The sequence below is a fragment of the Pangasianodon hypophthalmus genome, chromosome 7, assembly GCF_027358585.1.
Source record: "Pangasianodon hypophthalmus isolate fPanHyp1 chromosome 7, fPanHyp1.pri, whole genome shotgun sequence".
Classification (NCBI taxonomy): Eukaryota; Metazoa; Chordata; class Actinopteri; order Siluriformes; family Pangasiidae; genus Pangasianodon; species Pangasianodon hypophthalmus.
The window spans coordinates 11,929,103-11,949,190 of NC_069716.1; the positions used below are offsets into that span (position 1 = coordinate 11,929,103).

General features: G+C 41.5%; 1 protein-coding gene across 1 annotated transcript in view; it reads left to right on the top strand.

The window, feature by feature from the left end:
• LOC113542778 (tudor domain-containing protein 5) overlaps positions 1-20,088 on the top strand; it is a 52,625-nt gene that overhangs the window by 25,468 nt on the left and 7,069 nt on the right. Inside the window, exons 2-6 of the mRNA XM_026940528.3 lie at positions 8,226-8,364; positions 10,636-11,629; positions 11,715-11,845; positions 11,925-12,091; positions 12,192-12,346. Of these exons, the coding sequence (XP_026796329.3) occupies positions 10,653-11,629; positions 11,715-11,845; positions 11,925-12,091; positions 12,192-12,346 (1,430 nt within the window). The 5' untranslated portion in view covers positions 8,226-8,364; positions 10,636-10,652. The remainder of the gene's footprint in view (positions 1-8,225; positions 8,365-10,635; positions 11,630-11,714; positions 11,846-11,924; positions 12,092-12,191; positions 12,347-20,088) is intronic.

Here is a 20,088-nt window from a genome sequence, read left to right on the forward strand (position 1 = left end):
CAGGTACATGTTGTGCTGTTGTGGTCAGTGTTGTTATATAATCCATGTATGCTCTGAATGGTGGTAGCTGGCTCACAGCCAGTAGCTGGTATGCTCTAGACATCCAGAGAACCTTGGCATGCCAACGTTTTTGATGGTTGTGTTTGTTTCTGTTTTTTACTGTCCAGACACCTCAACTCAACTCCTGCTTTGCTTTATTTTTTTTCCTTTCTTTCCTGTATTTTCTTATTTTAATTATGGAAATGCAGTGCAAGTTTTAACTTCCTTTTGGACCATTTTCTTTCCTTTATTCCAGGTTTACTTGATTTTACACAAGTAAACCAGCAATGATGCCTGCCACATCACTACCATCTGCCAGCTGCCATCAGCTGATGCCACAAAGTATAGCTGAACTTCAGGAAAGAATTTCCATTTTACTCTCCATCCGGTAGGATGAACAGTGGTGGCAAGGAGCCTTCCGCACCCAAACAGAACATTGTGCTCAAAAACAGGTACCAGGTTCTATCTTTATCTGAATCTCTGCCAGCCAGGATTTTAGCTAAATAACAAAACTATGGAGACAGACAAGCTGTTGAACAAACTGGACAGTCAACACATCATAGAATGCTTCTCTCTCAAGCAAGCGACTAACACTGCTTGGACCCTGCTGGTTTTCAGAACATTCTGGTCATCGTTAGTACACAGTGGGATGGGCGTAAGAAACAGATCTGGAGCACTGATAACTGAAATTTAGTTTCTGTAAAGTGTTTCGATAGTGTATGAACTTACAAAGAGCGGTCACTTCATTGCGTCCTTAAACCTGCTGCACTGACTGTCCACTCACTGACAAACAAGTCATTTATTTTTTTCAGAGCTCGTTGAAAACTACAATATTGATTTTCTTTTCCTGAAAGAGACATGACTTTATAGTAAAGGTATTCAAGTACTTAATTTACAATTGTGTTATTGTGATCACACAATATTACTTAATTTTAATATTCAAGTACTTAACTTACAATTGTGGTGAGCAGAAAAGCATCTCAGAATGCACCACACATCAAACACTGAGGCAGATGGGCTACAACAGCAGAAGTCCACATAGGGTTCCGCTTCTTTCAGCCCAGAACTGAGGCTGCAGTGGGCACAGGCTCACCAAAACTGGATAGTTGAATACTGAAAAACGTAGCCTGGTCTGATGAATCTTGATTTCTACTGAGTCACACAGATGGTAGGGTCAGAATTTGGCACCAACAGCATTAATCCATGGACGCAACCTGCCTTGTGTCAACAGTCCACGCTGGTGGAAGTGGTGTAATGGTGTGGGGAATGTTTTCTTGGCACACTTGGGCTTGTGAATACCACTCAATCATCACTTGAATGCCACAGCCTATTTGATATTGTTGCTGACCAACAAACCAAACCTGGTTACTTCCAGGGATGAAATGGGTGCTGCAAAGATAGAGCAATCTTCTTCTGGCTTGGAAAGGTTTGATTTTGATTGTATGCATGACATGCAGTAAACTTGACACTTTAGAAAACAAATTCTTGCCTGCATTTAAAAATTGCTGAAGTTCCGCTGTTTTTTTTCCAGGATATCGGACTGCTGCCTTATGGATTTTCATAAGGGTAAATGGCATTTCGGAGGGTTCAGAGTGTTGATCACAGTAGGGATTCCCAATATTACAATATGTAATAGTGTTATGCATTCTGGATATTGTAGCATTCTGGTAAAAACAGGAAAACAACAAAAAATAATGAATTCTGCTAAAACCAGATAGTAGGCGATATAGTCCCATGTGTAGAATACTACATACCATGACACATAATACAGTCCCCTCCGAAAGTATTGGAATGGTAAGGCCAATTCTTTTGTGTTTGCTATACACTGAAGATGTAAAAGATGTTTTCTTTTGAGATTAAAAGATGAATGAGTCGATAGATTAGAATTTCAGCTTTCATTTCTTGATATTTACAACTAAATGTGTTAAACACGGCACCTTTGGTGGCAGACTACACAATTTCTATGCAAGGAAAAGTATTGGAACAGATAGTCTTAAAGTAATTAACACATAATATTTGGTTGCATATCCCTAGCTTGCAATAACTGCCTCAAGCCAGCAACCCACTTACATCAGCAAACTGTTACATTCTTCTTTAGTTATGCTTTTCCAGGATTGTACCACAGCTTTTTTCAGTTGTTGTTTTTGTTTTGGGTTTTTGGGGGAAATGCATGGTCAACTGGGTTATGGTCTGGTGATTGTCTTGGCCAGTCTAAAATCTTCCACTTTAACTTCCCGTTAAAACAGCTACTGTCCAGGCCATTGTTCAAAAATAGATGTTTTGATTCATCTGTGCTTATTAATTACAAATCTATCTCTAACATTACATTTCTGGGCACAGTTACTGAAAAGGTAATGTCTATCCAGCTGAAGGATTTTCTTAATGCAAATCTCAATAAAAAATTTCTGTTGATTCCTGTAAATTTATCAGTCTCATAAAATTATCAGCCTCATTAGCTAGTCTCATAGAATATCCCCTTTTAAGTTTAGAATTTTAATTAGAAATTAAAAGTTCCAACTTTCAAATAAGTCAATTATTAATATAAATATTAAAACCTCAATTTTTGTTGAGAGCAAAAATAATTAATGACTTGGTTTCTGAAGGTTTAGTTCTAAATAGTTTGGCTTCTTGTATTATCAAAGTAATAACCACAACATGGCAATAAAATGTTCAGTAATATAGCATTGATTTTGTGTGTGTGTGTGTGTGTGTGTGCGTGTGTGTGTGTGAGAGAGAGAGAGAGAGATAGAGAGGAAAAGAATGTTTAAAAGAATACTGATTTTTACGAACAGTTTGCAAGTTCAAGTTACTCAACACAATAAAACTTTAAAAGAAATAGTAAACACTGTCTTTGTTGCCCAGATGTACAGGTTTAATTGGAGTTAGTCACAATCTCAAGAGGAATTTGGCCAAGCCTTTGAAATGTGTTTTGTAAATGAGCCCCGATGCAGCCTTTGAAAGAGTTGTCCTTGTGCAGTGCAGTTTGTTAGGTGTTGATTCCACTCCAGTTGAATGGCGATGCAATAGTGGCCTAATGGATAGAGAGTCGGACTTGCAACACGAAGGTGAACCTGAAGGGTTGTGGGTTCGAGTCTCGGGTCTGGCAGGGATTGTAGGTGGGGAGAGTGAATAACCAGCACTCTCTTCCACCCTCAATACCACGACTGAGGTGAGACCCTTGAGCAAGGCACCGAACCCCCAACTGCTCCCCGGGCGCCGCAGCAAAAAAAAGGCTGCCCACTGCTCCGGGTGTGTGTTCACGATGTGTGTGTGTTCACTACTGTGTGTGTGCACTTGGATGGGTTAAATGCAGAGCACAAATTCCGAGTATGGGTCACCATACTTGGCCACAAGTCACTTCACTTCAGTGCATTTGATTTGTCTTCACATGCATTTTGCAGGTTGATCCTGTCATGGAGAATTCCTTTCCATCTCACACGCAGGTTTGAGGATAAGCAACCAACAAAACACTTATTTCTCATAATCAATAATAAACTTTATTACAAAGGAAAACCTAAGCAATAAAGGAGCGAACACTGAAGAGCTGACCATAGTGCAGGATCTTAAATGTCCCACGGATGGGACATACTTGCCTCCTCCAGCTGGCTTGCCTTTTATATTATCTAAAGCAAACAAGGCCAATGAGACTGCACCGGATCAGGCTAACCTAGGAGGTGTCTCCTCTTCACTTCTTATCGATATTTGATGCACATACCTCCTGGGTCTGTACTGTGAGTTCTGCCTGTTATTCTATCAAGGCTTTTAATTCTCCTCATCTAAAGATGTCCTCTGCATAGCCTGATATGTACTAAATTTATTTGACAGACTTACTGGCGCCTGCCTAGGTGATAGAATGTGTTTGTTCCCCACTTCTTCTGATAGTGATTTGCACCTCTCTGCTCTAAGTCATAGGAATTGAGGCAGTTTGATAACAGTGAACTTGTTTTTCTAATGTCAAGTTCCCTGGCACATGTAGGCTTCAGTTCAGTGTCCCTTTTACGAGTCATATTAGGACAGGCATTATAAAAATGGATTGCAAACATTATAAAATAGGTAATATGTAAGTATAAAATACATTTTATGATTATTTTTCACAATCAGTTCATGGATTTTCTGCCTGACACATTCCAGTTGGTTTCATAACTTGCAGAGGTCTGGCCATCCAGTGACGTTGAAAGCAGCTATTGCGCTTACTGTTAAAAATGAAAGTAAACTTGCACAGAAAAAAAGAAAGACAAAGCATGCATGATGCTACTGGTTAGCATTTCTCTCATTACCATCTCAGATGAGAGAAAAGTAGGCCTTCTCTTTGTATCCAGATCACACACCTTTTTCAATTCAGTTCAATTCAATTTTATTTATGTAGTGCTTTTAACAATGGACATTGTCACAAAGCAGCTTTACAGGCATAAATATATTCAGGATATAAATTGTAAATGTATGAATTTATCCCTAATGAGCAAGCCAGAGCAAGGGTGGCAAGGCAAAACTCCCTGAGACGATGTAAGGAAGAAATCTTCAGAGGAACCAGACTCAAAAGGGAACCCATCCTCATCTGGGTGACAATGGACAGTGCGATTATAAATAAATCCCTTCTATAACTGTGTACTACATGGACAAATAGTGCAATTGTGTAATCAGGAAATTAATTACAGTTTTCACATGAAGTCTGTTTTGTTGAACCTATATGGTCCACTGATGGAGACCTGAGTGTAAAACTGCTCGTGGCAACCACAGCCCCAAAGCCACCACAGCAATCGCAGTCTCAAGGCATCACAGTACAACTGCCCATATGAGCCATAGTCCAAAGCCATCTCCCCGGTCCCCAATCGGCATCATCCCCTAGCAATCCCAATGATCTTCAGGCTGTCCATGTGGGGCCACCCCCAGCACTGAGCAATCTCCAACTGATGACAAGGGGTCAGGATCACTGGTATCTCAGGAGTAGAATGTGTAGCTCGACAGTGAGAGAAGGAGAGAGAGGGAGAGATAATTAGCTATCTAACAGTCACGTAATGGTTAAGGACAATGTACTTTGTGTGTACAGTGCAAGCAGGGACTCCGGCAAGACTAGCTATGACAGCATACCTAAAAGGGAGAACCAGAAGGTAACACAGACATAAGGGTTGCCATCCAAACATCCCAGTATTAAATAAGAATCTAGGATTATTTTTGTTATCTTCAATTAAGGTGGAGAGATACATGGATCTAGCAGCACTAAGAGCTTTTCTATAGCTCAGGAGGCTCTCCTTCCATGCTGTTTGAAATACTACCAATTTAGTTTGACGCCATTTACGTTCTAATTTTCGAGTGTTCTGTTTTAAGGTGCATGTGTGATCATTATACCAGGGTGCTAGCTTTTTCTCTCTAATTTTTTTTTAAGTGGAGCTACCTTATCTAGCATGTAGCAGAATGTTGTCTCAGAATATGGCCCTAGGGGTCTGTAAATAATAATTAGCAGAATTGCCTGGGTAGGCTTATTTTTTGTGGCTACGTATTTTATGTTAATATAAAGAACTTCATACATGTTGAATTTATGACTAGGTTTTTGTGTGACACCTAGATTATCATTATAAGTAACTGCAACGCCTCGTCCTCTGCCAGTTAGACGGGGCTGATGTATATAACTATCCAGGAGGACTAGCTTAATTTTGTTTAGCCTGCTTGTCTGCTCCCTGACCTTGGCTCTGGATTGTCACTGATTAACTAGGCCTATTCTGAGACTTTGAGCTATGCTGCAAGAAATGAGAGCAGCACCTTCCCAAGTGGGATGGACACCATCCCACCCTAACAGCCCAGCTTCACCCTCAAAGCCACTCCAATTATCTATAAAGGCCACACTGTTTTCAGAGCTCTACCTGGACATCCAGCAGTTAATAATCTGCTTTAAGCTACATTGCCATGCCGCATTGGGATGGGGCCAGAGCGTATTACTACATCAGACATTGCCTCTGCTAATTTACGCACCTCTACAATATCACTCTTAGTAACCTCTGACTGACTAAGGTGTCTATCATTAGCTCTTACATGAATATCTTTGAAAACCTATTCTTGCCTAAGACCCTAAGATTACCTGCTATGTCCGGCACCCTGACTCACGGTATACACCTAACTAAAGCTGCTGGTGCCCCTAAAGGCCTAGTTAATTTCACGTGCCTTAAGATAGAATCTCTTATAACCAGAGCTATTTTTCTCAGTGGGTGCCTCACTGAGGAGAGCAAACCTGTTGGACACGTGAAGCAGAGAGGAGTGGTGCTCCCGTGGGCGAGCCTTACCATTAGCTTTGGCTTTGCGATTCACCCATTCACCCTGCTGTGAGGGCACTAATCCCAGATTTGGGGAATTGCTAACAGAATTTCCCCTACAGAAACTACACTGCTCTCACTTTCACTAACCCTCTCTAGAGTCTGGAAGCGCACTTCTAATGCTGCAATCTTCTCCATCAGAGAGCTAACTAATATAAACTTAGCACAAATAAAGCTATTACTAATGATGGAGGAAGAATTACTAAACATCCTGCACTCAACACACAGAAAAAACTGAATGTTTGCCATGTTATTTAACATACCTTAGTCGAAGATTAGTTGATATTATTTTACACGGATCCAGTCTGGATGGCATCCTCTCACTGTCTTTAAACAAAAAAGCAAAAGACTTCTTCGAACAGTGAAAATACGGCAAAAAGGAAAGTGAAAAATACAACAGACGAAAACGATAGCACAAATTATTGATGAAAAAGAGAGAAACAGTATTTTTTCTTTCCTTGGTGTATTTTCGGGCCCTTTGCTGAAGTTGTTTTTTCCAGCCACAGGAGCATATCTGAAGTATCATGTCAGTTTCCCTTCCTGTGCAATTCTCCAGTAAAGTGCTCGTCTTCCATTTGGTCTCTTCCCTTCCTACGTCAGTAATCATATAGTCCACCAGTGACTGTTCTTGTGCCCCTGTTCTTAGAGACTCCTTGGGTATTTCTTCTTTGGTTCTATTCATAGCCATTAATGGCTGTCTCCAAAATACAAATTTGTATATGGCTCCTGTAGACATGGGTTGCCTACCCATGCCAGCCCCAAATGCTGTCTGTTCCCTCCCGGCAGCTGTCTTTCTCACCATCACATAGTCTTTCCCTTGTTGTCAGCTATTCTGTTCATAGCAGATATTGAATGAAATCCATATAGAAGTAATCAATATACACAGTACATTAAAAATTTTATGTCGCATCCAGACCTAGACATAATGGTTGGCCTTACTTCTTTATTTTCATTTAAGGAATGTGTCTCTCTAAATTATTGTGTCACGCAGAGTTAATTAAAAAAATAAAATAAAAAAAAGAAACTTGTAATCATTGGCAGTTTTCTATGGTATAAGAGGAGTAAAACATGTAAGGGTATGCTGTTATAGGAAAATAATCATCTTTGGGGTAACATCACACCACCCCACTGTTGATTATTTTCCCAAAGTGTCCCTGTAACACTTTCTAGGTTTGGGTAGGGAATGAGGAAGCTGGAGGAAGGCTTGGAACAACTCAAAAGGAACTTTATTCTTTATCTTTTACTTTCGCTTTTCAGTGGTTTTATTTTTATAAGCACACACACGGGCATACACACAGCTCTGTGCTGGTTGGCTTTCTCATTCTCACTCTGCTTCTCCGAGAGGCCACTGAAGCACAAAGAGACACAAACAAATCACCTTTCACTGATTACACACAGGTGAGAATTATCATGTGTTACCTCCTGGTTCAACCTGCCTCCTCTACATCCACAGCCGACACAGGCCCATAATGTTTTATCATCTCGCACAACTCAGTCTGTCATCAGATGTATTTTGAAGAACTGAATTAGCCTGTTTGGAATTATCACCATTAGTATATCTAACATACAATGATATACACTGTATGTTGTTAAGTGACATATGAAGAATGGGGCCCTGATCAAACTAGTCAGCTAATTAACAGACTATTCTGAGTTGACACGAGTGTGCTAGAGCAGGGGAAACTCTGAAATGTAATGTTACATGGTGGGGTACTCTGAACCCAGGGTTTTCAACTACTGCTAGGTCACTTGAGATGCAAGCTTTGAGCTGATAAGGGTAATTTAGTTAGATCATTAACTTTTTTTTAACATATATTGTCAGTTATACTGAATGTTGTAATTTACTACCATTATAAACTGATCATTCAAATCATTTCACAGACTGTTAAAGAGATTGAAGAGTTTCTAAATTCATCTTGTGCAAGTCGCACACAAGTTGGTGTGAACCTGCTGAAGACTATAGATGCCAAACAGCATGTGATCAATCAGCTAGTTGCAGTGTTGGAGGATCTCAATTCAGGTAGAGAAACCAACTGGTCTTACTTCTACCTTTGCGTGGTTTATTTGGACAGTTGTAGTGGGAGGTAGATTTGTGGGATATAACAATATCATCGCCCCTACACGGTATTACATTGCAACAATATAAGTGATATTTATTGCTGATCATATTACAGTCAAGTCCATACGTATTTGGACAATGACACAATTTTCATAATTTTGCCTCTGTATACCACCACAATGGATTTGAAATGAAGCATCAAGATTGTGTAGTGTAGTCTTTCAAGATGTGATTGTGTATTGTAGACTTTCAGCTTTAATTCAAGGGGTTTAACAAAAATATTGCATTAACCCATTTAGGAATTACAGCCTTTTTCTTTTTTTTTCTTTTTTTTTCTTTTTTACAGAGTCCCTCCATTTTCACAGGCTCAAAAGTAATCGGACAATAATCGATAGCAGCAGTTTCATGGCCAGATGTGGCCTGTTTCCTTGTTGATTCTTAAAAAATTAAGGAAATAAAAGGTCTGGAGTTGATTCCAAGCATTGAATTTGCAATTGGAAGCTGTTCATGAGAACTCTCAATATCTGGTCGAAAGAGGTGTTGATGCAAGTGAAGGAGGCCATCATTAGGCTGGAAAAACTAAACTAAAATTTGGTACATTTTTTAAAAAAAAAAAGGAATGCACTGGCAAGCTCAGCAATACCAAAAGGCCTCGAAGAACATGGAATACAACTAAAGTGGATGATCACAGAATTCTTTGCTTGTTGAAGAAAAACCCCTTCACAACATCTAGCCAAGTCAGGAACACTCTGTAGGATGTAGGTGTCTCATTGTCAAACCAAAAGACGCCTTCCTGAATGAAAATACAGACAGTATACGTCAAGTATACATTGGGATGGGGCCAGAGCATATTACTGCATCGGACATTGCCTTCGCTAATTTACACACCTCTACAATGTTACTCTTAGTAACCTCTGACTGACGAAAGTGTATATCATTAGCTCCTAAATGGAAAAACTATCTTGCCTAAGACCTTAAAATTACCTGCTATGTCTGGCATCCTGGCTCCTGGTATACACCTAACTAGTGCTGCTGGTGCCCCTAAAGGCCAGCTAATTTCACATGCCTCCTAAAGTCTCCTATAACCAGAGCTCTTTCAAGTTTCTCAGCAGGTGCTTCACTGAGGAGAGCCAACCTGTTGGACACTTTAAACGGAGAGTAGTGGTGCTCCCGTGGGCTAGCCTCAGTGTTAGCTCTGGCTTTGCGATCATGCCACAAAGTCGTCACCTATTCACCCCGCTGTGAGGGCTCTATTGCCAGAGTTGTGGGATTGTTATCTCCGCCTAAGGCATCCAGACTTTCCCCTACAGAAACTACGCTACTCCCACTAACTTTACCGTACCTTAGTTGAGATTAGTTATTATTTTACAAGGATCCAGCATGGATGGCCTCCACTCACTGTCTTTAGACAATGAAAACGATAGTGCAAAATGACCATGGTAATCCAAAAAATAATGGCAGCATTGATTCCACACTTAACAATAAAGGCTTAATCATTTTTAATGATTATCAGTAGGCTTGAAGTGATTGGCAGTAGTATCGGAAATTGGTGATAGATAGAATCTATCATGATGGCTGTCAGGTTAAATGGTGTACAGTCTCCTTCTTTTGCTTTTGCTATACACTGAACACATTTGGGTTTGAGATCAAACGATGAATATCAACAGAGCAGTAACACTTGTTTCACAGACCAAAATGCTCTGGCAAAGACCATCAGTTTCTGATTCTAAGCTAATCCTAGTTTGAATAGTGTGAGAACATGATTCGACCCTGATTCGACCAAAACTGAAGAAGAAGTACAGTGTTTACTAGATATCTGAGCTAAAGGACACAAAAAATAAAGGCAATATACAGTTCACATAATTACTAATGCATTTAAATGATAAATTTATACTATAATTTTCTATTTATTATTTAATCAGTAGCCTGTGTTTTCATGCTCAGTTGATTTCCATGATATCTGTATGCAATTGCAAAGGTTTGTTTATTTTTTCTGTCACTATATTTCTGACCAATAAATAAAATAGCATTGTGCGTATGTTTCCAGTCCCATCACTTACCATACAATCCTCAGGAAATGTTTATGTTCTATGGGCAATGTGTGCAGCATGAAACCAAACATTCTCTTTGATTTTATCTTGATAAACAGACTAATATGGTAGAAAGTGCCCCAAGAGTATATTTAGCTGGTATAATGGTCCTGTTTACAAAACTAATCAATATTCTCTTTAGTTCCAGGCTCTCAGAGTATGAACATGCATCTCACACAAACAACGAGCCTGTCACCTCAACGTGTGTTCCAGTTCAGTTACTTGAGAAGTCAAACTGGAATATTTGTTCCTCACCTTTTGAAGTTTGGGCCCTTGCTACAAAATATCATTGTGGCAAGCTCAATTACAAAAGCTGTGCAAATTATTGGAGCAAAACTGCCCCTCCAGCAACTACCTTTGTTACCTGAATCTGAAAAGCTATCACCTGGCAAAATCTCATCAGAACATTCTACAGAGATGTCGAAGCAGGAATCGAAAGTGTGTGAAGTGGAAAATGACAAGTATTGCATTCCTCAGGACATCATTGCAACAGAAACTCGAAGGAAAGCAGAAGAGATTCTTACTCAGAATGTGACCACCTACACATCTGAGCAGCAGCTTGGAAATTACCTTAAAGTTCAACACCAGAAACAGACCTCATTTCAGCTCATACATTTTCTAAGAACGAGTAGAAATATGGAACAGTCGAGTTTTGCAGGCTCTGAGGAGAGGGCCTTTGTGCTAATGCAACAATTGAAAAGCAAAACTGAAACAAATATGGATCAGGAGTTCATACAATTACATAGTACACACAAAAAGCAGTTCATTTCTGAGATGAATAATTCTGTACCCATCTTCAATGTAAAAAAAAGGAGTGCCGGGTCTGTGACCTACAGCTGTATGATTGCTACAATCACTGAGTTGTGGGATGTTGGGGATATTTCCACAGAGGTGAAAAACTCATTGCAAGATTCAATAGCTGATGAAATGGCTTCAAAACAAATGAAGCACCAGTGTGCCCTTGAAGGGGGGATCAACAGGTCAATGGATGGACAAGAGGCAGCATTAAGAATACCTGAATTTCAGATTAAGAAATTTGAAGAGATGCCTGTTGTTGTCACCCATGTGGTCAGCCCAGGGAACTTCTATATACAGCATAAGGATAACAACCTACAGAAACTGTCTGATATTATGGCGTAAGTAGTAATGTGGGTTTCATCCTTCTGTTTTTTCCTTCCTAGTATTTGCTAATGTTCTTTTTTTATCTTCATTGTAAAACAGAAAGAAAAACAGTAGGTCCTATGCTGAAATAAATTGCATCCCAGATATTGGTGCTTATGTAATGGGATGGAGCGCTGAGCAAGAGTTGTGGTGCCGTGCCCAGGTGACAAAGATATGTGGAATGAAGAGCGGTGAGACTTGAAACGAAGAAAAATCCCTAAAATAAAATGGAGCGTTCTAATGATGCTAATTTGTTTCATTTGATATTAGAAAATCATCACTTGTGCAGCAGATTCGAAGGCATCAGAAACATTGAAGTGGAGATCAGGAGAATTGACTATGGAGATTCTACTTGCCTTTCACTTGGGAATATCAAAGAGCTTTGTGGGGAAATTGCTAAAATACCAGCGCAAGCGCTACAAGTCTCTCTAGCAGATGTAGGTGTTATTAACTCATCTTATTTCATGTGGTGATATAATTTCACTTACAGTGGTGATATAATTTCACTTACAATGTGCATGATGTTTCATTTACTAGGTGAAACCAGTGAATGGAGAGAGCTGGTCCACTGAAGCAGTCAGGTGGTTTAAAGACAAAGTGAACAAGAGGACACTGTATGCTAGGCTCTATCCAGAGGGAAGCAGAGTTATCGTGGAACTCTTTATGGAGAAGGGGAAAATTGGGGCTATGAGGTATGTTTGATAAATCAGATGTAAGATGCGTAAAGCAGTAGTAATTGATATCAGAGGTAATGTATTATTCAGTTTCTTTGTATGGCTCTTATTGCATTTTTCATAAATGTTACATTTATAATTAAATTTATAAGTTAACGCTCTCGCAAAAAAAAAATAAAAAATGAGGGACAGTAGCTGTGATGACTGTATGTCAGAACTGTGTACCTACTGTTTGAATGAATTTTGCACAATTCTGCAAGTGAGTGAAGCTTTATTTTAATAGTTGTGAAAAGTTTGTCTTTGTGATTTAGATTATTATTTATCTGGAGAATATTGCCATGCTGAATTGACATGTTTGGCAAGATTCTGTTTTAACGTGTGGGAAAAGAGGTTTTGTACTTTATCCTGCCAAAACCAATATTGGCATACATATTATGGGCATGTGACCTATTTATGATCAAGTGCAACTTGCATAGCCACAAGCCTTAAAACAAGTAGTAAGATATGAGGTGAACGATACACCTGGAACTTTTGGTGTGACGACCATGCATACATTGTGAAGGCACTCCCATCTGTGATTTATATGCAGATTCAATTCAATTCAATTCAATTTTATTTGTATAGCGCTTTTAACAATGGACATTGTCACAAAGCAGCTTTACAGAAATAAATGGATTCACAAAAATATATTGTAAATATTTAAATTTATCACTGTGAATTTATCCCTAATGAGCAAGCCAGTGGCGACGGTGGCAAGGAAAAACTCCCCGAGATGATATGAGGAAGAAACCTTGAGAGGAACCAGGCTCAAAAGGGAACCCATCCTCATCTGGGTGCAACGGATAGTGCAATTATAAATAAATCCCTTCTATTGTGTACTATATGGACAAATAGTGCAATTGTGCAACCAATAAATTCATCACAGTATTTGCAAGAGGTCCGGCTGGTTAAAATCTATCCACTGTCCACTGATGGAGTCCTGAGTACGAAGCTGCTCGTGGCAACTGCAGCCCCAAAGCCACTACAGCAATCGCAGTCCCAAGCCATTACAGTACAGCTCCCCATATGTGATCCCCAAGCCATCTCCACAGCCCCCAGGTGGCACCATCCCCAGCAATCCAAACAGTTCTTCAGGCAGTCCATATGGGGCCACCCCCAGCAGCAGCGAGCGAACTCAACCGATGAGAACTCCAACCAGAAGTAGGGCATCAGGATGGGTCAGGCAGCGAGGAGGAGCAGAAGGGGTCAGGATCACTGGCATCACTGGCATCTCAGAAGTAGCATGTGTAGCTCGACAGAGAGTGAGGAAGAGAGAGAGATGGAGAGAAAGGAAGAGATTGTTAGGTGAGCTTTTGTCCTCTAATGGTTAAGCACGATGTACTTTGCATGCAGAGTGCAAGCAGGGACTCCGGCAAGACTAGCTATGACAGCATAACTGAAAGGGAGAGCCAGAAGCTAACACAGACATGAGGGCACCCTGGGACATAAGGCAGCCAGCCACTCCACCGTCGAGAAACCTGAGTGAACGTGTGAGAGTGGGGGGGCGACAGCATCCAAACATCCCATTTCACCACAACACTCTATGCCTGTGAAACCCTCCAGACCTGCCCCTGTACCTAAGAAAACTATTCACAAAAGGCTTGACTAAACAAATATGTTTTCAGCCTAGACTTAAACACTGAGACTGTGTCTGAGCCCCGAACACTAAGTGGAAGGCTGTTCCATAACTGTGGGGCTTTGTATGAGAAAGCTCTACCCCCAGCTGTAGCCCGCATTATTCGAGGTACCAACAAATAGCCTGCATCTTTTGATCTGAGTAGGCGTGACGGATCATAAAAGACCAAAAGTTCGCTCAGGTACTGTGGCGCGAGACCATTTAGTGCTTTATAGGTCAATAGTAGTATTTTATAATCAATACGAAATTTGATTGGGAGCCAATGCAGTGTGGATAAGATAGGGGTGATGTGGTCATATCTTCTGGTTCTAGTAAGGACTCTCGCTGCTGCATTCTGGACTAACTGGAGCTTGTTTATGCATCTACTGGAACATCCAGACAGTAAGGCATTACAATAATCCAACCTAGAGGTAACAAAAGCATGAACTAATTTTTCTGCATCGTGTAGTGACAATATATTTCTTATTTTAGCAATATTTCTGAGATGAAAGAAAGCAATCCTAGTTATATTATCTACATGAGCTTCAAAAGAAAGACTAGAGTCGATAATCACACCAAGGTCTTTTACTGCTGCACATGATGAAACAGAAAGGTCATCCAGAGTTATTATGTAATCAGAAAGCTTACTTCTAGCTGCATGTGGTCCTAGTACAAGTACTTCTGTCTTGTCAGAATTAAGTAAGAGAAAGTTAATAAGCATCCAGTTTCTAATGTCTTTTACACATTCCTCAACTTTATTAAGCTGGTGTCTGTCATCTGGCTTTGCTGAAACATACAACTGTGTGTCATCAGCGTAACAGTGGAAGCTAATACCATGCTTACGAATAATTTTGCCCAGAGGTAGCATATATAAAGAAAAGAGCAGTGGGCCTAAAACAGAGCCTTGCGGAACACCAAACTTTACCTTAGCATGAGAAGAGAAGTCACCATTTACGTTTACAAACTGATAACGATCAGTCAAATAAGACCTGAGCCAGGAAAGGGCTGTTCCCTTAATGCCTACTACATTTTCTAGTCTATTGAGGAGAATAGAATGATCAATGGTATCAAAAGCTGCACTAAGGTCAAGCAGCACCAGCAAGGAGACACAACCCTGATCAGAGGCCAGTAGTAAGTCATTTACAACTTTTACCAGTGCTGTCTCTGTGCTATGATGAGGCCTAAATCCTGACTGATACATTTCATGAATGTTATTCCTATGTAAGTATGAGCATAGCTGCTGTGCTACAACCTTTTCAAGGACCTTGGAAATAAAGGGGAGGTTTGATATTGGCCTGTAGTTGGACAGTTGACAGGGATTGAGGTCAGGTTTTTTAATCAGGGGCTTGATAACTGCTAATTTAAAAGATTTAGGTACATAGCCAATGCTAAGGGAAGAATTGATTATCTTTAAAAGAGGTTTGATTGTTTCAGGAATTATCTGTTTGAGGAAACAAGTAGGTAAAAAGGATCTAGCATACAGGTTGATGATTTTGATGATGAAATTAGTGAAATTAGTTCAGTCTCTTCAAGGGGACTAAAGCGTTGTAGTTGTTTATCTAATATTATCATATTATCATCTACAGGGTTAGTTATAGAACTGTCCGGTTTTAAATTAATAGTCTGAATTTCTAGCCTGATATTTTCAATTTTACCATTGAAAAAATTCATGAAGTCATCGCTGCTATATAATGATTGTGTGCGTGTTTCTATTGTGGTCTTATTCCTAGTTAATTTTGCTACAGTATTAAATAAGAATCTAGGATTATTTCTGTTATCTTCAATTAGGGTGGAGAGATACATTGATCTAGCAGCACTAAGAGCTTTCTTATAGCTCAATAGGCTCTCCTTCCATGCTATTTGAAATACTACCAAGTTAGTTTGACGCCATTTACGTTCTAGTTTTCGAGTGGTCTGTTTTAAAGTTCGTGTGTGATCGCTATACCAGGGTGCTAGCTTTTTCTCCCTAATTATTTTTCTTTTAAGTGGAGCTACCTTATCTAGTGAGTTGCAGAACGTTGATTCTAAACATTCAGTTGCCTGGTCAAGTTCTTCGGGATCAGACGGTGATCCAATCATGGTTGATAAATCTGGGAGATTACTGATAAAACTCTGTGCAGTTGTTGACGTGAACGTACGTTTGACACGGTGACGTGGCAAGGTGCATATACTATGATTAATACACATTTTAAATGAGATGAGGTAATGATCTGAGATAGCTTCAGACTGTGGACATGAGACTATATTTTCTATATTTAATCCGAATGTTAGTATTAAATCAAGAGTGTGACCACCACTATGGGTGGGTCCTATTACATTCTGATTAACCCCTACAGAATCTAGAATGGACACAACTGCTGTTCTCAGAGGGTCATCTGGATTATCAAAATGAATATTAAAGTCTCCAACAATTAATGCCTTGTCTAAAGAAACAACCAGGTTAGAGATGAAATCCGCAAATTCAAGAAAAATCCGCAGATCACTTATGTAATATGAGCCAATCATAAGTACTATAGATGTCCTTTGGCAACATTACTTACCTGTGTAAATAGTACTTTAGCCAGTGTTTCTGTCAGGATATACCAGACTCGGAGACAAAGGTGAGAACCCAACACAAATTTATTAAAGGATTTGCCAAACAATGGGTATGCAAAGACAGGGTAAACACAAAGATAAGTACTGCAGGCTGGTGGGTAACACAGATAGAGACACTAGGTAAATGACTGAGGGAAAGGAGCACACACGTCACGTGTCTTTGAAGAGAAACGCTGCAGAAAATGTAGGGAGTTGTAGAGGAGCTTCAAACACCCCCATGGTCGGCTCCTGAGGACCGTTGACCTCAACAACGCAGCCGACCCCTCTGACATGGAGCTGGTCACTGTGGGTGTGAACAGTGGAATTCACAGGAGGGCCAGGTCTAGGATATCCTCCCTGGATACCCAAGATTGTTCTTCGGGCCCGTAACCTTCCCAGTCTATGAGGTATTCGAGGTGACCTCTGCGGCGTCGGGAGCTCAGTATTTCTCTGATGGCATATACTGGCTGGTCATCCAGGATCATCGGGAGAGGAGGATTGTTCACAGGATCAGGCTCTCTGGAGGAATCAGAAACAGGAGGTTGATATGGTTTGAGAAGAGAGACATGGAAAGCAGGATGAATTTTGTATTGAGAGAGAATTTGTAACCAATATGTGACAGGGTTAATCTGTTGCACTATGGGGAAGGGACCAATGAATCTGGGACTTAGCTTTTTGCAGTGCAGGCGCAGTCAGATGTCCCTCGTGGAGAGCCACACCGTCTGCCCGGGTTGGAAGTTGGGCGTTTCACTCCTCTGAGCATCAGCGTGGAGTTTCTGATGGCACACTGCCCGTTGCAGGTAGTGATGAGCTGCTTCCAGACCATCTCGCTCTCCTGGACCCAATGGTCAACCACTGGTACCTCTGATGGTTCCCAAGTCCATGCGAAAAGAGGAGTTGGAAGCCAAGTATTCATTGAAATGGTGTTAGGCCCATGGCAGGTTGACGGAGGGAGTTCTGTGCGCACTCACACCGAACCAACTCCAGGAGGTCTGGTGGGTGTGGCAGAATGTTTACAGGAAGTGGCTGATTTCTTGGATCTTTCTCTCGGTTTGGCCGTTGCACTGGGGATGGTAGCCAGAGGACAGGCTCAAGGTCACACCTAAGAGATTGAAAAACCCCTTCACACCATGGAGATAAACTGGGGGCCTCGGTCAGAAACAATATCTTCAGGGAGGCCGAAGTTCCTGAAAACATTGTTAAACAAGAGCTCCGCTGTCTCCTAGATGGAAGGGAGGCCTTTTAAGGGAAGAAGTCGACAGGCTTTGGAGAATCGGTCAACAGCTACCAGGATACAGGTATAACCACTGGAAGGAGGTAAGTCAGTTATAAAGTCTCCTAAGTCTCCTAAGTGTGACCATGGACGATGCGGAACCGGAAGGGGAAGGAGTTTACCTGACGGCAGATGTCGTGGGGTCTTGGACATTAGCGCATTCCTGGCATCCCTGGACAAACAACTTGATGTTCTGTGCCATCCTGGGCCACCAGAATCGATCTTGAAGCAGCGCGAGTGTCATCTCGGTCCCAGGGTGGCCAGTGCCTAGGGAGTCGCGCACGGATTTGATTAGTTTATTTTGTAAGGAACTGGGGACATACCTGCGGTTTTCGGGACACCCTGGAGGAGCTGGTTCCGTGGCTGCTGCCTCTGCTATTTCCTCGCCCAGGGACCAGTGTATGAGACTTACCAATACCTCTGGGGGCATGATGGTTTGGGTTCATGGGAAGGTTCCTCTGGGGCATGAAGATGAGAGAGGGCATCTGCTTTTATGTTCTTGGTCTCTGGACAATAAGAAATAACAAAGTTAAATCAGGTAAAGAATAGGGCCCACCTGGCTTGTCTAGGATTCAGCCTCTTGGCCTCATGCAGATACTCAAGGTTTCGATGGTCAGTGAGGTCAAGGAAGGGATGCTGAGCCCCCTCCAACCAGTGCCTCCACTCTTCCAATGCCAACTTGATGGCCAGCAATTCACGGTCCCAATGTCGTAGTTCTGCTCTGCTGGGGTGAGGTTTTTTTTGGAAAAAACGCACATGGGTGGAGATGTGCGGGATTCCCCTGCTGCTGAGACAATACGGCACCCACTCCAGAGGTCGAGGCATTGACCTCTACCACGAAGAGTTTACTGGGGTCTGGGTGGCGCAGGAGGGGTGCCGTCGTGAAGGCATCTTTCAGGGCATCAAAGACGTTGGTGGCTTCTTGGGTCCAGGACAGGGATTTGGGCTTTTGCTTGAGGAGGGAGGTAAGTGGAGAGGTGATAGAACTTTTGATTTTTTTATAGAGTTGTTCCAATGCTGCTGGGACAAGGGGAAGTGGGTAACGGTATTTAACGGTGATCTTGTTGAGTGCCCGGTAATCTATGCAAGGCCGGAGATCTCCATCTTTTTTAGCCACAAAAAAGAAGCTGGAAGCAGCAGGGGAAGTAGATGGGACGATATAGCCTTGTTGTAGCGCCTCCTGAATGTATTCCTCCATGGCCTTTTGTTCCGGAACTGACAAAGGGTAAATTTTACCTTTAGGCACTGGCTCACCCGGTATGAGGTCTATGGCACAGTCCCATGGCCTATGGGGTGGTAGCTGGGAGGCTTGTTTCGGGCAGAAGACATCCTTTACTGGTTATAACAGGCAGGAATATCCACCGACTGTTGCTCAATAGGGCTTTCTATGGATGTGGTACAGACCAGGAGTTGCTGAGGACACAGAGGGGAAACATTCAGGGAAGCATTGATCACCCGACTGTAGGACTTTGCCCGCGGACCTCGAAATTATAGGCTTATGTCTTACTAACCAAGGTGATCCTAGCAGGAGATCAGAAGTGGCTTTTTCCAGAACCAGGAGTTCAATGGACTCGGAGTACAAACAGCCCACTTGTAATTGTATTGGCCCAACCCGGTGTCCGATGGCTCTCTGACTGAGAGGAGTTCCTGTTATTGGAGTGTGCTTGATAAGTTATATAACGAGGAGGGCGAATGGGGCACTTGGCAATTACGTGCCCACTAGCTGCACAATACAAGCAGAGCCTCTGGGTCAGCCGACGATGTCGTTCCGCCGGAGTCAGGCGTGTGGAATCAACGCGCATGTGTTCCACTCCTCGTTCTGGAAGAGAGGGAGTTGAGGACGGAGGAGAGACCTGGGGAGACAGCATGTTGCTGCTCTCCTGGGAGCAGCTGGAAACGCTCGAGCCCCAGTTTCCCACACATAGATCAATAATTTTATTATTTTTTTTATTGTTTTTTTTGTTGTTGTTGTTTGTTTTTTTTGTGTGTTTTAGTCCCCTATGTATGGACACTTTTGGGACACCCTGTAGATTATATAATGGGAAATTGCTAGAAATGTAAAAGTAACATGTCCACAAATTTTTGGAACTTATTAGAGGAGCATGAGGATGTCCCTGTATGTGACCATAAGCATTAAAGTGTCCAGATAATCCTGAGTCTGTTGATAAAACTGAGTGATGAAAACGTGCATTCACAAGCCACCTGAGTGACAGAAACTGTGATGAGTCTTGTATGCCAGATTGATGTATCCACTTAAAA